Source organism: Physcomitrium patens, chromosome 17 (assembly GCF_059467195.1).
Source record: "Physcomitrium patens ecotype Gransden chromosome 17, ASM5946719v1, whole genome shotgun sequence".
Classification (NCBI taxonomy): domain Eukaryota; kingdom Viridiplantae; phylum Streptophyta; class Bryopsida; order Funariales; family Funariaceae; genus Physcomitrium; species Physcomitrium patens.
The window spans coordinates 989401-1007336 of NC_143426.1; the positions used below are offsets into that span (position 1 = coordinate 989401).

At 41.9% G+C, this 17936-nt stretch overlaps 2 protein-coding genes across 16 annotated transcripts; both read left to right on the forward strand.

The window, feature by feature from the left end:
• The first annotated feature begins 921 nt into the window (after window positions 1-921).
• Window positions 922-8885, forward strand: LOC112294487 (uncharacterized). Of its 15 annotated transcripts, none has more exons than XM_024544965.3 (8): window positions 922-1303; window positions 2132-2225; window positions 2721-2965; window positions 3454-3521; window positions 3704-3805; window positions 4034-6917; window positions 7247-8416; window positions 8579-8885. In XM_024544965.3, exons 3-7 carry the CDS (start codon window positions 2759-2761, stop codon window positions 8261-8263), a joined length of 4278 nt encoding a protein of 1425 aa, XP_024400733.1. In that variant the 5' UTR covers window positions 922-1303; window positions 2132-2225; window positions 2721-2758; the 3' UTR covers window positions 8264-8416; window positions 8579-8885. The 15 variants fall into 15 exon arrangements, with proteins under 15 accessions (XP_024400733.1, XP_024400732.1, XP_024400731.1 ...); XM_024544966.3 differs by having other exon boundaries at window positions 1180-1307; XM_090243989.1 differs by having other exon boundaries at window positions 1180-1307; window positions 3466-3521.
• Window positions 8886-10006: 1121 nt separating this feature from the next.
• Window positions 10007-14829, forward strand: LOC112294488 (F-box protein MAX2 homolog A). Its single transcript, XM_024544978.3, has one exon. The coding sequence runs from the start codon at window positions 11868-11870 to the stop codon at window positions 14358-14360; it is 2493 nt and encodes an 830-aa protein (XP_024400746.1). The 5' UTR covers window positions 10007-11867; the 3' UTR covers window positions 14361-14829.
• The last annotated feature ends 3107 nt before the right edge of the window (window positions 14830-17936 follow it).

Sequence of the window (17936 nt, forward strand, 5' to 3'; positions counted from 1 at the left end):
TATTTCACAAGTATATAAGTTGCAAAATATTTTTATGATAGCTCCTTTTATTTGAGTTACTTCCAAGACAAATTTCAATATCTACATGATATGACATAAATCATCAAATTTTTTTTAATTTCAAAATAAAAATAAGTCAAATGTTATTGTAAAAATACAAATAAACAAGGAATTGAAAACCACTAAAAAGTACTATTATTACTATTATTATTAATACTTAAATTAAATATTTTGTTGTATTGTAAAATATATAAATATATTTAATTCTATTATGTATTATGTATGTTGCATTTTTAAAAAAATTCTACCATTAGATATAAAAATAGAAAATACAAAATTAGCCAGCAAAACTTGTGCAAACAAGTACTAGTTCACACAATTGTACATACACTCTCAAAAGTACGAGCATTAACTACTTAACACCAAATCAAAACAAATGCACATACATACTCAGCAAAATCAAACCTTGGTCACTAGACACTGAAAATCAAACCATGTGCACACACACATTCACACATGAACGACAACAAATTCAACCACCAATCAAGAACGATCCCAATCCAAGCCACAACCACAGAAACACAATAAACACCTTAAAACATCACCCAAAAAAGCAAACATCTTGGTAAACAAACCACTACATTGTCCTAATAACAACACTACCATTCCTTCCTTCATTCATTCAACAAGTGCGTAGTAAACAAACATTCCTCAAAACACAACCTTTCCTTATGTATGCCCCCCTTGTGGGACGCCTCTCAGAAGCTTCTTCGTCACTGGCCCAGGAGGAGGAGGGGGGTTATTTTTAGGGTTAAGCAAGCAAACAAGCGAGTTAGCGTGGGAGTGCGTGCAAGCAAACAAAGCAAACAAAAAAACAAGCAAATCACATCCCTTCCCTGCTGCGGATTCATTGATTGCCATGTGCTGTCGCTTGCTTCCTCTCTTGCTTGCTTGCATTGCCTGACGCAGTGACGATTGCTCCTCCTTCGTCACGCTTGTACAGGATCTCCTCCAACCCCACCCCCCCCCCCCTCTCACTCGGATCACTTTCTCTTACTTCGTGCCTCCTGGTATCGCGCGCCATCTCCCTCGCGGATGCGCTTGTCGTCTCGTGCGGGGAAGGGGGCTCTCCTTCGTTGCTTCGTTGCTTGCTTGTTTGTTTGCTTGCTTTGCCAACCTATCCCTGCTCCTGCTAGTGCTGCTGGTGGGTTTCCTCTTGGCTCTGTGCTCGATCCTCCAACTCCTCTCCTCCACTGCGCCCCGACGCTGAGAGCTTCTTCTAGCCCTACGCGGATCCCATCTTGTAAGTATGTGATCTCTCTCTCTCTCTCTCTCTCTCTCTCTCTCTGCCTGGGGCGGGACCCTGGTTCTGGAATCCCTCACTCGTCGTGGTTGCGGGATTAGGTCGAAATGTACTGGTGTCATGTGATGCGTTGGTTTGATGTCATGTATGGTGAGTGTGGGCATCGTCCCGGGTATAAGGAATATGAGAAGGAGAACAGGGTCGGGGGAGGGGAGGGGGTGGGGGGTTGGGTGTGGGATCCTGTCGGTAGTAAGATTTGGTTTTCAAACTCATGGGGCAAATCAGTGCCTGGATGCTATTATTGGGATATTTTCAAACCCGTCTAGATCCACTCAAGTCTCCCCTGTCTACGGGTGTGCCCACATATATGTATATATGTCTTCGTTGCTGGCCAGCAATCACAGAAACTGAGGTTCAGGTTATGGAAGCCGAGGCAGTGTTTCGTCGACCGACTTGGAGATGTGGTCGAGATTCCGAGCGTGGTTCCGTCTAAAATGTGCAAGGCTGGTAATGCTGCACGTAGCTGTTCAGTGGAAATTTTCATGCTTGTAGGTACCTGGCAAGTATAGAATGTTGTTCTAGTAAGCTTTTTGCCCTAAGGGGGAGCTTGTATCAGTCGGCGATACAGTATAATCAAGTGCTGTTGCACTCAATGGAATGCTAGAGATACATTACCTGCAATTTGTCTGATACGAGAGGTGGAAAATATAGCAAGTAACCTGATTGGTTTTGGTGGTGGTGTTGTGTGCAAACAGAAGGTGTGTGTACAGTTTATTTATTTATTTATTTATTATCATGTTTGTACATACTGCTTGTGTCTGCACGTAGAGGCCTCGTACTTGGACGCACTTCACACCGGCTTCAAAAAGGGGTACTGGAGTAAATTCCTTCAAGAGGAACAAGGATTCCATTAGTTACTGAAGTGAGAGCCCCATTTCTTTCCCGTAAATGCGCTTCTTAGACTTTCTGAGCAGCAGTTGTACTTGACACTTTGTATCCAATGGTGTGTTGAAGCCCTAAACCTCAACCATTTCCCAGATATCTGGTACTAGGTTCTGGATTATGGTTTAGGTTTCTGAGGTGTTGACGAACGAGCCACACAACCGCTTGTTAGGCAAGTACTCTTGGTTTAATGTAGAACGTTCGGATGATTTATTAATGAAGGCCTTGTGGAAGATTGAACGATGTGAAGTCTAGCTGCGTCCAGAAACTTCATGGAGGGAGTGTGCTGATGCTCTCCTATGTTTCAGTGATACTTGGGATCAAATTTCTGATTTTTGGAGCTAAGATGACTGCTCAGGGTTTCACAGGACATGCAGTTGTTGTTGGATTTGTACAAGCATAGAGAAGAAGCGATCGTTTACGTTTCAAACATGGATTTAATATTGATAAAAGGAATGGTTCATGCGTGATTCAGATGCAGGACATGAAGTAGGAATCTTCAATAGATTAATAATGGAGGGGCATGATGTTGCTGCCACGCCCCAAGAGCAGCCAGAAACTTCTGGGACTGGTGCTGGGGCTGGCTGGGGAACTTGTGAAGAATTGCTGCTTGTTAGTGCTATTAAACGCCATGGTGTCAACAACTGGAACTTAATCTCCGAAGAGCTGAAGGCCCGTGCTATATCCCTTAATGTCAGCCCGCTGTACTTCTCTGAAGCAGTAAGTTGCTTGAGTTTTTTCCATTACGTCTCGAGGGTGCACTGTAGGACGAATTACTAATTTAGCTCATTGATCGGTACCCAGAAGAGATCTTGAATATTGAGAGACGATGATGTGTAGCGTGGGGTGACTGTTGGTTCGTTTTTAATTAGACCCTAGTTTAATGTTTATCCGTCACCTTTTAGTCATCCTCCCAGTGGTGCCCCATTTTTGTGCTCTGAACACATAAAATGGCAAGTTGACATCAGCTGTACCGAGCTTCTGTGAATGCCTACCGTCCCGCATGTGACCATCCTTTCGGTTTATCTTGCTCACATTGGCTCCCTCCATTTTTTTTTAAGATGATAACGTGGTTTACGTTGTTCATTCTATATTTTACTGCGATTATTTGTGGTCTGTCTGCGAATGTTTTTTGTCCAATGGAATGGTTTGCCTTCCTTTTACTTATTTATTTAGTTATATTTGTGTTTCTAATTGCTGTTTGATAGGCTTGTAAACAGAAGTATGCGATTCTGAGAGGACGGTATGCATGTTCCAGCAGTTCCAGCATGAGTCGGTATGCTGTCTTATCCCCACTACTTGTATCCACTACAGCTCCTGATTAGCATTGCTCACGGAATTTATTCTTGAAGTCTGCGCAGTCTAGTCGCCAAAGTTAATATTTTTGATCCTAAGTTGCGACAAATTTGTTTGCAAAATTTTTTGGGCAGTAATTTCTTACGCGTTTCTTTACAACAGGAAAGGAGACCTTGAAAACGACATGTATTGGTTTGAAGAGTTGCGCAAGTTGAGAGTTGCCCACTTGAAACGGGAGCTTGAACAGTATGATGGGTCGATCGGGTATGTCATCTCCGCACAATTTTTCTCGATTTAATGTATGCAGTGATTTTGTTTAGGGCTGAAAATGATTTGTTTGTTTAGTTAGTTGTGAGGAAAGGGTATGTCAGTGTGGCAGGCCACGTTAATTTCTAGTTGAAAAACGTGTACTTTTCGTTGGTGATCAGGTAAATATTTACAAATTCTCCCACTTTGGTTGATCAAAGTTTTCCCACTATGATTGACATGCAGGACACTTCAGGTTAAGATAAAGAGATTAAAGGCTGAAAAGGCACGCGATACATCTGTAAGCAAGCAGCTTAGAAAAAGTCTCCCGAGTTCTCAAGTCATTAATTATGTATATGGAGGTTTAACTTGTGAAACGGGACTTCAGACATTGGATGACGGAAGCTCCGAAGTTGAACGCAAACAGTTACATAGCAATCCTGTCGTTCGGGAATCAGAAAGAGTTTCACAGAAACGTACATCTCAAACAGCTTCCAGTTTGCATCATCAGCTCTCTGGGGAGGATGAGCGACGACCAAATGCTACCCAAGATCTCCCAGATAGCTCTCCGGCATGCGTGGATGTGGCGGCTAGTACTCGTGTAACAAATACTTCTCCTCTAAATAGCATTGAACAAGGTAGCATTGATGAAGAAGACGATAGGATGTTTGACGCTGTCCATTCTCCATCTGAAACTGAACATGGCGAAATCCCTGCTGTATCAGGGACTGCAGCAGCAAATGTTTTGCAGGAAGTGATAGCAGACAAGGTAAAAACCTCTACGGAGTGTGATCTCCCAGAATTTGTTAATCGTCCTTGTGGAGATCAATCGATGGACTTGTCGACGGATGTCTCGATCACTTGTGAAGTAGCGGATGTTGAGTTACATGGTCAAGATATTGACGTAATCAACGCAAGTAACCTGGTTGAGCAGGTAGGCTATCAAGAAAAACCAGTGGAAATAGTTGTGGTGGATGGTGGAGTTGATACGTTTCAAGCTGATTCTGGTCACAGCCGATTAGATGAAGTCTTAGTGACAAATGACGATTCAGTACTGCGCACGGAAACCAACAAAAACAATAGTTTGGAATGTGACGAAGGGGTAACCCACGTAAGAAGAGACTCTGTGGATTTGTTCACCGACCTGTCCAGTCAGCAGGCTGAACCTTCAGGAAAGATTGAAAATTCTGGAGATCGGCAAGGGATGCCTGTTGAAGGTGGAGACCACGACTTCCAGTTAAACAAAGAGCAAGACTCTGATGTACTGGAAGGGGACCAAACCCTAATTGCCGAGAAGGATCACACCCCAATTCTAGGAATAGGCGTCGACAAGCCAGTAAGTTTTGCCTATGCTAAGCGTAGAGCACGACTGGAGCGTTCTGATAATGTTACTCCTCCTGCTGTACAGTCAGTTGACGAAGCTATCGATTCAACCTTAATCGTTGCTACGGTTCCAGAGGGACTGAACAAGGGTGGGGCTTCAACTACACTCGTTGAGCTTGTCCCTTGCCAGCAGAAGCACCTCTATCCTGAAGTGTGTGATTCCGTGGAAGTTAGTTCCACTCCGCACGCAGTGAAGAAGTCTGAAACCTTGGGTGCTGAGAATAGAGACCTTGGTCAGTCTTCTGACAGTAAATTGATGTATAGCGTTACTTCGCCGAAGGAGTCAGAAAAATTAGATGTTTCCTCAGTGGTTCCAATTGTATCTACTGTAAAGTCTGAAAGTAGTAAAGGTGGTGCAATTACCATCTTCGTGAAACAGAACTCAAAGGGATCTACTCGTGAAAATTCTGGACTCTTGTCTGTAGCTGAGGAGGGTAAAGAAAGTCCGATTGTCGAAGGACAAATAGTTATTGCCCTGGATGGTCCAGATGAGACAGTTTCTAGCCCCAAAAGTGCCTCTGGTATTCCTCGTAGCGCTGGAGTTGAAGAGACGTGTCCAACGATTGTACAAATTAGATCAGATGTAGTCGATGTTTTAGAAGCCTCTGGCGTGGAAGAGCAGCACAATACCTCTGCGCGACACAGTAGTGATATCGGCAGCCGTGAGCTGATGGAAGGGGAGGGGGCCCATGAGTCACCTGCGAACGCAACGGGCTCGCTGGAGAGAAATCACGAAATAGGACAGGAAAATGCTTCTGAATCTACATTATTGGGTATAGAAATGGTTCACACTTCTGACGTGGCAACGAGCACATCTGTGTTATCGGAGACTCCCAAAGGTAAACCTGCGGGTAGTCAGGCCCCTGGTCTTAAACTGGACATTGATACTGAGATGACGGAAGGAACTGCAACTGGTAATGACATGCAGCTAAGCAACTCAGAAAGCCATCTCAAGCGAGTCTTGGTACAATCCTCTTTAGAATCTGCAGCAAGTGATGATATAGAAGCCTCAAAGGACGTTGCGTCAGTTGCGGATCAGGACATTCTTATGAATACCAGTGCGGAAATGCATGTGCAATCCAGCGAGAGACGTGATGTTACTGGCAACACGGATTTGCAAATCCCTTCGGGTCTAATGCTTGAACAAGCACAATCTGTATCTCATGTAGCTGAAGTTGTAGGTCATCAATCCAGTGACAGCTCTATGGAGGTGGATAAGTGCCCTATGCCTTCAATCTCTGAACCTGAAAACTTAGCGATCGCGAAACCTGATCTAGAGCTTACTGTCAACATCGGCCAAGATGCTACAGACCCTTACGACCCCTCTCTTGAAAGCACTCCCAAAGTGCCCAAGATAATTGTAGACATGGGGTTGGAATACACAAAGGAGGAACTCTCAGGGGTGGATTCAGATGCTGAACCCAACAGCCCAGTGGAATCCCTTGCAGGCGGTTTAGACACAAAGGTTCCTTCCAGTCGTGAAGGAAGCGGCAGTGTTCAAGACCAAGACAAGGACGGAGGTGGTGGTCGTAAGAGAGAACGAACTCGTGGAATTCGGGAATGTGTGGATAGCGATGTGGAGAAAAGTGAGGCTGCATCTCCTGTAAATGGAGATGATCAAATGTCTCCATCCAGCAGACGTTCTCGGAAGGAACCTCGTGTTTCTGAAAAGCTTTTGCCCCTTCTTGATGTTCTTCGCAAATTCTTCAATCACAAGTCAGCTGTACATTTCAAAGGGAGGCAAGAGGTCAGAGAGTTACTCAAACAATATGGTTCAGTGTTCCTTGTTTTAGAGCACCAATATCGCAGCACGATTCATCAGATGGTTTCAAACTTTCATAAATTTAGTTTTGAACCTATGCACTAAATTCATGGAATTCGCTTCCTTGCCAAGTCTCTCTCAATGGCGAAGATTCAACCATGGATTCAACGATGAATTCTTGGAGGCTAGAAATTCCCCATTTTAGAAAAGGATCCTAAGAATATTCATTTTGTGTATTTGTCGCTCTTGTTAGGAGTTTTTAACAAGGGGCTTCGTGTTCTGTTCTCAAGTCCCAGTGTCGTACGTATGTGCAGGATTCTAGGTATAGTTCGTTGATTCGAAGACATTTGGATCTGACAATTGTACGTGCACGGTTGAAGGAAGGTGCATATTCAGTCAGTAGTGAGTTTTTTCGTGACCTACTACTGATATTCAACAATGCGATGGTATTTTACCCTCGGACATCGATTGAGTTTCAAGCCGCAAAAGTGCTCTTGGCTGAAGCAACAAAAGAGATGCACAGAATCTTTCAAGCAGAAGCTCTAATGAAGCAGGATACAACTGCCATTCGGACAAGGGAGGTTAAGAAACGAGTAGCGCCTGCAAAGGTTGTGGCACCATCAAATGATGGAGGTTCTGCAGCTAAATTTGCTAGTTCCAGTTCACCACTCACAAGTCTGCCTGGTAGTGGCAGTAGGAAAAGAACAAGTTCTCGATTGAGATTGGTTGAAACACCCACCAACTCTCAATCAGAGGGTGGAGCAGCACGGAGCGGAAGTGTTCACGTTGCAGGTGGTCGAAGTTCAAGTCGTGCTGACGATGCAGAGACATTTCAAGAGAACGATCAGGAGGTTAATGGCGGGTTGGAAGACAGGCAGAAGTCACAGAAAGGAAGTGGCTCTAACAGCAGGGGCAAAGCACCCCGAGAGGAGTTACTGGAGGGCATTCTTTTGAAAACTGCAGCCAATAAGGGTCTGGGTAGGCCAAAGTTGAGCGAGGTGAAAGAAGAGGAACCAACTCCAAACAGGCCAACAGTACCTTTGAAGGGAACAGCGGAAGGGAAACTAAAGGCTAATTCAGAAACCGCTAGAATTAGAGAACCAGAAAAAGACAAGGTTCGAGGGAAACAGGTTAGAGGAACTCAGAAAGACGAGACAAAGCCTGTACCAAAGTCAAGAGCTGCAACAACTGCTCGTGGGGTACTCAATTCTCATGACATCAGTTCTCTAGCCGTTGGACGGCCCTCCAGAGGTGGGAGAAAGCCTGGCAACCTTGCCAAGGAACCTCTCCGACCATCCGAACAAGATGCCAAGAAGCGAATCAGAAACTGAATTTTCCTTCAAGGTACTCCGTCATTTGTACAAAGAAAAACGGAGGTGTAGTGGATAAACTTAATACAAGACTGCAAATTTAAGGCATGTCGAACATTGTGCTGGGCGGGCTTGATCATGTATCATATCCCAAGTAACATTTCATGGGTTTCTGTAAGTATTTCCCTACCCTGCGTAATATTGTCTTGTGTTAACCAATCGGTCCATGTATAATTTGATTTGGTAGTTTTCCACAGCGATGAGGATTAAGCAGCTGTTTAGCTTCGTACCATAATCTCTTTGAAGCGAAGTAATTTTTCTTGTTATCATATGCAGGTGACTACGGAAGTGCCAACGCATCTTCTAGCGAGAACCTTGCAGTGAATCGATTAAAAGGTTATTGTAGTCTTTTGTAGGTTCTTACAACTCAAGCAGCAACCAGGCTTGATTGAGGGAACATTAAGCTTCCGTCTTGAAGACCCTGGAAAATCAAAATATGGTTGTAAAGGGTTGTGACAAGTACTGAAGTGACTTGTCTGGTCCCCGCACCCCCGCCCCTTCCTTTATTTTGTCTCCTTTTACTGTACCCCAATTGAACATTTTTACATGATTTAATACAAAAAGAGAAATGTAATTCTATCCACTTCACTATTTGCAAAATTACATCGAAATTTACCAAGGGACAAAGTTTAACACGTGCTCACTCCTCTCCACTTTGGATGAACCCTGAATATAATTTTACATTATCGCCATTATTTATCAATCCCTTCCAAAGATCATGATTTTATGTATTGCGAAAATCTAACTGAAAACGTGACAGTGTAAAACTTCTAAACTATTCAGGTAACTCCTCTTTCATGAAGTTTTAATCGTTTTTTTTTTTTTTTTTTTTTTTTTTTTGTAATATATTTTTCAATTGTGTTCTGCTGTTTATGATAAACGTATTCATTCTTCTCTTGCAAATCAAAGTAATTATTTACTTATCTCTTTTTTACTGTTGTTTTTTTAATTTCATGCAGTGATATCTTCCGAAATGTTGTATCTAGCAGAAACAAGTTTTAGCCATTTTATTTACAGAGTTTTTATAGACCAAAAAACTTACACTCTAAATAATATAGTATTTTCTGAAGCGTATTTTCCTTCATTAGAAATGTTTACTCAAAACTACAAAATTTATAAGATTAAAAATCATACACCACGGTAAAATTATACCCGATACTTAGATATGACATTTTTATTTATACATTAAGAAATCTTTTGTTGTTTTTCTATCTAAAATCATGAGTAAAAATGAACGTTTTACAAAGACAATAAATAAATAAATATAAAAATAAGTAAAATATATAAAATATATAAAATATTATTATGCGGTTTTTGTGTGACAGATCCGTTCATTTTCATACTGGATAAATTAATCTTCCAGAATAATATTTTACCATGAATATAGTTATTTGTTTCTATGCAACTCAAATTGATTCTCTTCAAGATGTTCTCCCAGATACATTTGAATCCTCATTTAAACTAAATTCACAAACAATGATATACAAACAACATTAAGAAGAATAACAACGAATTGCGCTTGTGAATAACAATGTTAATGGCAAAATAGCAAGAGACGAAATACCATTGTGAGTGAGTGAGTGAGAGAGAGAGAAGGGTAGGATGAGGCTTTCGGTTACCGAGAAGAAGACTCCCACCCTTCACTCCTTACTCCTCCCGAACCTGCTGTTTAGATGCCTATTTTACAATAACTTGGATAGATTCCCATGCCGGATGTGCGCAAGTGGGAAGGGAAGAGAAGGGAGTGGGGGAGAGAGAGGTGTGTCAGACAAACAGAGTCCCATGCCCTTTCCCCATTCCCTTCTCCTTCTCCTTCTCGTCCTTCCTTCGCCTCGTTCAGCTCACCCCGGAGAGAGAGAGATAGAGAGATTGTATTCCTTGCTTCCCTTCCATCTTTGCATCATCGTCATCTTCTCTTCCCTCGCTGCTCTGCTCTGCTCGACTCCCTCTCCCCCATCCCTACCCGTGCTGCTCCTGCTGCTGCCCCTCCCTTCACATCCCTTCTCCTCTGTTGTGTGATGTGGGTACCCACTGCTTCTTCGCATGTGTGATTTTGTGCCTCTTTCTGGCCCGGCCCACTCATGCATGCATGCATGGTTCTCTTCTTCTTCTTCTTCTTCTTCTTCTTCTGTTGTTGGGTGGGTGGCACCTAGGTCGCCTGCGCTGCATCGTCCCTTGATCGTCGTGTTTTCCTTGGTTGCGTTGGATGTGCAGCGGGGCTGAGTCTGTTGGGGCTCGTAGGTTTTGGCTTCTTGAGGGTCTCTTGGATTCTTGAGTTCGGAAGGGCAGTACGCTTCGGGTGGTTCCGATTGTGAGCTGGTGGTTTGCTCCGTTTTCCGTGTGTGTGTGTGTGTTTGTTTGTTTGTTTGTGGTCCCCCCCCCCCCCCCCGACTGTGGGGAGCTTCGGTTTGTAGCTTTTGATGGTTTTTAGTCTGCTCGGGTACTGTTCATAACGTGGCCTTGTGAGTTGCTGCATGTGATTACAGCCTACTGATCTTTGGTGGGTTGCATTTCTGCCTTCCGCGCGAATGTTTTGCTTTCTCTAACGTTGTGATTTTGCCTTTCTTTAGTGGTGTGATTTTGCTTCGACTCCACGGCGGCGTGTTTTGCGAGACATTCTTTATGCCCTGGAGATTTTGTTTGTAAGGAATATTTTTTTACTTTCCATTTTCGTTTTTTATTTTTTTATTTTATTTTTCCTTTTTTTTCTTTTCCCGAGACTAGCTCTATATGATCTGCTCGGAGACATGGGTCTCAATGTTTTCAAATATTCACACGAAGTTCCCGCTAATTCGTTTATTCACGAATTATCTAGTCTGTCTTAGAATAACTAGTTCTTGGCCCAATTAGGTCAATGTTTTTTGAATTGGGAACCTCGCGTGTTGCTTCATCGTGTAACGCGAAGTCCCCGGACTTCGGGTTTCCGATTGCTGTTGCACGATCATGGCCGTTGCCTTGTTCGCCAACACGTTGTTCTAAAGTTATTCATCTAAGCATCTGACTCTTATCAAGTGGCCCACCTAGATATAGATGTCGTCGACCCCCAAGCTAGTCTTGTGGGATTAGGTTTTGTCAAGTCTGACATGGTTGTTTGAGAGATGCGAGACCACCAACTTTTGGACATCTGAAGCACATACTTCTGCTGCCCCTTGTACAGCTGTCTGTAATGTGGTGACCGCTTATTGAGCTGGAGTTGTGTCTTTCTATCATGTTACGTGCCATGTGTACATGGATTGTGTCGGAGCGTGCGAACGTCTTCTCTTCCTCATGTTCGGGAGCTGAGATTTAGATTAGATTGCTTACAGTGAAAGGGAGCGCAGAGTTTTCATCGTATCTGCTTCAGTTTCTGGCTCATGAGGTCACCTCCAGTTTTGTATATATATACATATACACGCACATACATATTTTTTGAAGCAATCAAAGACATCTTGCTGCGTCCTCATTGTACCTGAGGAGTACTGCTTCTTTAGGTTACACATTTTGTTGGTTGGAGGGGCCTTCTTCGACATTATGCCTAGTCTCGAGTCATGAGCATCTGTCTCGGGTGGTGTAGCAGAGGCAAGACATGGAAGCAGTGCAGTGGCCATCTCTGTTCGTGCATTCAGAATCTGATCGTCAGTCAATGCAATCTTCCCCAGAGGCGGCTCCTGCTGGGACGCATATCAGCGACTTGCCAAGTGTTATACTCACTAACATCATCGCTTATGTATCAAATCCAAGGGTTCGGAACTGCATTTCACTTGCTTGCAGGGACTGGTATTTCATTGAGAGACAGACACGGACGGAGCTTTCCTTGCGTGGCAACATTTGTGTCATGCATGAACTGCCAACTTGCTTCCAACAGATTTGTACCTTAGATCTTTCACAGTGCTCTCCGTGGGGTTCTTCTCTTTTTCAGTCCACTCAGAACGGCGAGGAGATCGGAAATTGCTTGAGAATTGGGTTTCCTAATGTGGTAAACCTTACGGTATATGTCCGCGATGCCTTGGACATCCAGATGGTTGCCTGGATTTGGCCAGATCTCGAGATTGTTAAGTTGGTGCGGTGGCATCCGCGAGCCATGGAGAGTTCGGAGGCGGATGACTTAGGTAACGAAATCGAAGGGCTGTTGAGCGCTTGCAAGAGGTTGAAGTCCCTCGATCTCTCGAAGTTCTACTGTTGGACAGAAGACATACCCCCAGCGTTACGGGCAGGAGCTTCCACTGCTGCGAATTTACGAGTACTGAACCTGCTGAAACTTTCTCCTAATGGATTTAAAGCGCAGGAGGTTGGAGCAATCACCAGCTCCTGCTTTAATCTTGAGGAATTTTACATCCTATGTGATTTCGACCACCGCTTACTAGACTCTGTTGGTGATGAGGCCCTGCTTTCCATTGCCACGAATTGCCCACTCTTGAAAGTGCTTCACCTTGTCGATTATAATGAATGGAGTGCAGTTTCAGATGATCCCAACCAAGATGCGTTTGCAGCGGAAGATTCAAGTCTCTCTCGTCAGGGTCTAGAGGCAATGTTCAAGGCACTTCCGCACTTAGAAGACTTGGTTTTTTACCTATCACAGAACTTGCGAGACTCGGGCGCTCCCTTTGAGATCCTTGCTTCGAGTTGCAAGAAGCTTCGTTCTTTGAAACTCAGCAATTTTCTTGGTGTTTGTGGTGGACCCCATCCAGATGGGATTGCGCTGTGTCATGCGCTTCAGGAGCTGAGGTTGAAGAACTGCGGAGATCTGACGGATGACGCATTGAAGGCCATTTCAGTTGGATGCCCTAAGCTTTCAAAGCTGGGATTGCGACAGTGCAAGTCAATCACCAAGGAGGGGCTTCATGCGTGTGTGAAGAATTTGTCGCACACTCTCAAGGATGTTGAGATTGCTGGTTGTAAGTTGCTTCCGACAGCAATGACATTGAAAGCACTCGAGCCAATCCAGGTAACAGTGAAGAATCTGCATCTAGACTGTGTCTGGGATGAAGGCATTTTGGCTCAAGAGGCATCTGCAGCAAGGACCCAAAGCACAGTGGACTCTTTGAATCATGAGCAATCAGGTTTTGGACTTCCGATCGATATCGGCTGTATGGGAGGGATGAGCGCTTGGTCGCAACGCTTCTCTTCAACCCTCGAAGCTTACGCTATGAACGAAATGATTGGAGCCAAGACTGATAGTTTCCTGACCCCGCACAGACTAGTTACAAAGCGTCGCAAGCTAAACAAAGCAGAGAATGGAGGAGACTCAGGAATGGATATCCGCCGCGCGACTGCCTATTCATCAATGAGCTTGCAGATTTTTGGAGGTGAGGCATCATCATCCGCGTCTTTTTTATTAAAAGAAAGACCTGGCACAGGCCTTGGAAGTGGTAATTTAAACTCTGCCCAGGGTTTTCCAGCTAGATCGATGGGTCCAGGCGGAACTCAACAGTTGTCTGTGCCTGGTGCAAAGAAGATACAGACTTCATCAGGAAAAGTGTGGAAATCTCTTGAAAGTCTCTCACTTTGGATTCCTGTGGGAGAGGTAATCTCTCCCTTGGCTGCTATGGGTCTTGAGGAATGCCCAGCCCTCCATGAACTGAAACTCAAAGTTGAAGGTGATGGTCGGCTTTTGCGGAAACCTAGCACACAAGGCTGGGGGATCAATTCTTTCGGCCGATACCCAAAACTGGAGAAAGTTGAGTTAGATCTTAGTGAAGTTACCGGGTTCTCTTTGAGTGCTCCCAAGGGCTTCACGGACCTCAGCTCGTGGGAAAGACACTATCTAGTCGGCATAAACGAGTTGCTCCTCACAGAACTCGACTACTGGCCTCCATCAGACAAGGAAGTCAACAGGAGAGCAATATCCCTACCTGGAGCAGGGCTCTTGTCACTTTGCTCAAAGCTTCGGAAGCTGTTTGTGCATGGAACCGCTCATGAACACTTCCTTAACATGATTACTGGATGTCGATGTCTCCGGGATGTGCAGCTGCGAGGAGACTACTACCCAGCACCAGAGCAAGAAACTACCACGGAGCTTCGGTCCGTTTCTTGTCAGAGATTCGAGGCGCTAGTTGCAAAACGAGGTTTTCCTGATTAATGTCTTCACTGAAAACACGAAGAATACGTGGGTAGCTACGGAAGTAGCTTCAACCGCCCACGTAAACCACGGCTACTTGTCGATGAGACAAGTGTATTTCACTGTGGCGTCTCTTCTCACAGGTCCGGTCAATAATCATCTTCTATGAGCTGGTGCGTGTGCGTATGGTGGTGGATTTGGCACTGTCGATACCTCTCCTCAGTGATTGATACAAGATTACTCTTGTAGATTGTTACACGAGGCTTAGTTCTTTTTTGGCTGATGATGGTAATGTGGAAAATTGAGGTGCATTTTGGCCCTGGATCTCGTAGTACTGGTAAAGTCTTGAGGACGAAGAGCTTTGAGTTTTACGTGTGCTTTTTTCCTGGGGTCCTCCTGGCATCATTGACTAACAAATGGATGTTGCTGAACGAAGTACTCTTGTACATGTTCTTCACTTCATGAAAGTACGTTTCATTATTTTAACGAAGTACTTGTCTGAACTAATCAGCACCGTGGGAAGTTGATGTAATTAGATATTTGTAAATTATTGCTCCTGAATCACGGGATTCGAGGGGAGGATACATTCCTTTCTTCTTTTTGAGAGATGAACCATTTATCCTGTAATCAGCAACCCTATGTCCAATTGGATACTGGTCACTTTGGGAAGGATTGCCAGCTGAGAAGAGTTCTAATACCAAAGCAACAACGTTGAAGGGATGCTGTATTGTTATGTATATGTGACACATTCGACCAGCAACGCCCCCAAGGACTAGGACTAGATTTTGCTCGACGATGTGGCGCACAAATCCAACCACGTCGACCTCCATTTTAGGGATCAACTTTTGTTGCATCCGGTGATGTGGGCGCATCTGTGCTGTTTTCAATGGGGGTGAGGGCAGCAAACGTGGCTCTGCTACAGAAATGAAGACAGCATAAAGATGATTTAATCGGACTAAAAACAATTGTATTGAACAGATAACCAAGATTACACTTTGTGTAACATTGTGTATTAAAGTAATACGCGATTGCACACATACATACCTACGAATTTTGTTTTGTTTTGTTTTTGATTTTCTTTACAAATCTGTGCGAGCATCTGAACTAATAAACCAATGTGTGTATGGTAAATCATATATGATACAGTGGGGATGTATGTTTTTCATGAATTAAACCAAACAATGAAACTGAAGTGTCTGAATTTATTGTACTTTGATTTTTAAACTTAATCTTCAACGGTGCAGTCAATATAAGTTAATAAAGGTGCTAATGCCACCACAATTTTCGCCATTGCCACAACAATGAACATATATTTTTAATTTTTATTAGTCTAATCAAAAAGTCTGTTCAATTAAATGGTTTGAAAGGTATTGAACAAAGGTGGCACGTGATGAATAGGGAGTTGTGGCAATAACAAAATTTGAAATGGAATTAGCAATACCTTTCTCTCTCTTTATATCTATATATATATATATATATATATTTCAAAACTTTTGAATCCACTAGATGTAACATTTTGCAGTTGGCATTGTTTCAAACAAATAGTAACCTTGTGGTATGATATTCTGAAGTAAAAATAAATGTAAAAAACTTACTCTGAAACACCCAAGTTTTGAAGAATGGATCTGAAATTTATATTAATTTGATATTAGTTGATTTATATTCCTGAATATTACATTTTATTATGTTTATTATATTAATCAACACATTTAGAAAAATTACTAATGTTATTGTTTTGAATTATTTTCAAACCCCAGCAGGTCAAGTGCAATGGTTTCAATTCGATTTCATCAATACAAATTAAACATGCTAATAAAGTATTTATGTATATATATATATATATATATATAATCATAAAAAAAAAACTGAAAATGGATGAAGCATTTAAGTTCAGGACATAAACCTGCTGCAACATGAAGTGCCTTTCAAAACTGTTGTGAGAGGATGCAATTTGAGAAGAGCATCAATTTATTATGGTGAAATAATATGATTCAAACAAGGATTGACGGACAGACATGAATATAGTTGATATATGCATGTGTATTTGTCTATATACATATACACCATTATCACTGATGTTGAAAATTATTGTTCAATTTGAGGAGATTTTGATTATATGTAGATTTTTCTTTCTTTTCCAACTCTGCAAAGATTTAAAAAAAAAAAAAAAAAAAAAAATCTACAAATGAAATAGGACCGGTCTATTTCAAGTGTCTAAGATCTTTCTAATCCATAGTAACATAAAAACTCATCACAAGACAAGACAAATTAGACCTAAACAAAACGTAACAAATTTTAACAAAATAGGGCATAAAAGACAAAACTAAGAAAGTAAAAACAGAACAAAATAAAACAAAATAAAAAGATGCAAAGCAAAATTTCACTAAGAAAAAGGGTCCAAAGCCATACTTGACTAGATGCCTCCAAAGGCCATGACCAATCATATTTATATCTTATTCTACCACCGTAGGCTTCTTAAAATGTTCTTAGGTAGTAGACCTATTTAAATAACTACATTAAACTCTTTTTGTAGAAGATTTTATGGTAGATCCCACCTTAACAACCGTCCTAAATTCTTTTTAGAATGTTCCATTGTAGATCCTACTTAGTCTATTATCCAAATTAAATTTTAGAAACTTCCATGATTCTAACTATCTATTCTTATATAAATATTTTATTTATATCCAATTATAATGTCTATGACATTACCTCTTTTTTCAGTAACAAGTTCTATAAAGACCAATCTTCATATATTGAAGATATCTAAAATAAGGCAAATTGTGTTTGCCACATACTTTGATCTTTATTTTCTTTGAAAATGGTTGACAAGTCCTCTCAACCATTAATAATGTTCCATACCAGGGTCAGAAGATCCTACTATTATTTGGTCTTTGTTGAAGCCTACATAACTTCATTTTAAATAAAACATTTGAAACATCGTTAGGAATTATTCCTACCTCTAATAAAATCACCAAATAATGAGAGTCTCTTCTGAGGTTGTGATACCAAACATGTTGAATTTTGCCATCTATTTAAGACTAGACATGTTTTTTTTTGAAGATTTTCATCTTAATTATATTATCTTGAAGGTTGTAACAATTGCAATATCTCATCTGGGAAGTCAGCAAGTGAAAGCTCTTGAGTTGAATGTGCTGGTTCTTGATTCTCCATTATAAGTCATTATATAAATTCCTCTATTGTTGAATTATTGGTATCGATGAGACAATGGAGAGTTGCCGGAGTAATCAGATGCTAACTGGTGTTAAGAAAAAATGGTAAATGATTGGTACTTACTTGAATACTATCTTTGTAAGTAAACTCTAAGAGCATGAAGTATTCATCCCAATCATCATGATGAATCACCACAAATGCTCATAACATATCTTTCAAGATCCCATTTATATGTTCTTTTTGTCCATCTGTTTGAAAATAGAAGACTGTAAACATGACAAGTCGTATGCCTAGTAGCTTAAATAAGACTTGCTTAAAACTTCTCGTGAAGCATGAATTCCAATCTGAAACAATGACATGATATAATCTATAGTGACAAAAGACACTAACAAAGAATATAAATGGTGACAAAAGACAATAGCAAAG

Excerpts from the sequence above, each read along its gene's own strand:
- LOC112294488 (XM_024544978.3), top strand. The coding sequence starts at position 11,868 with ATGGAAGCAGTGCAGTGGCCATCTCTGTTCGTGCATTCAGAATCTGAT.
- LOC112294487 (XM_024544963.3), top strand. The coding sequence starts at position 1,096 with ATGCGCTTGTCGTCTCGTGCGGGGAAGGGGGCTCTCCTTCGTTGCTTC. Across the intron at positions 3,806-4,033 it reads CAGTATGATGGGTCGATCGG|GACACTTCAGGTTAAGATAA; the intron begins GTATGTCATCTC and ends ATTGACATGCAG. Across the intron at positions 6,918-7,246 it reads ATTTCAAAGGGAGGCAAGAG|GATTCTAGGTATAGTTCGTT; the intron begins GTCAGAGAGTTA and ends ACGTATGTGCAG.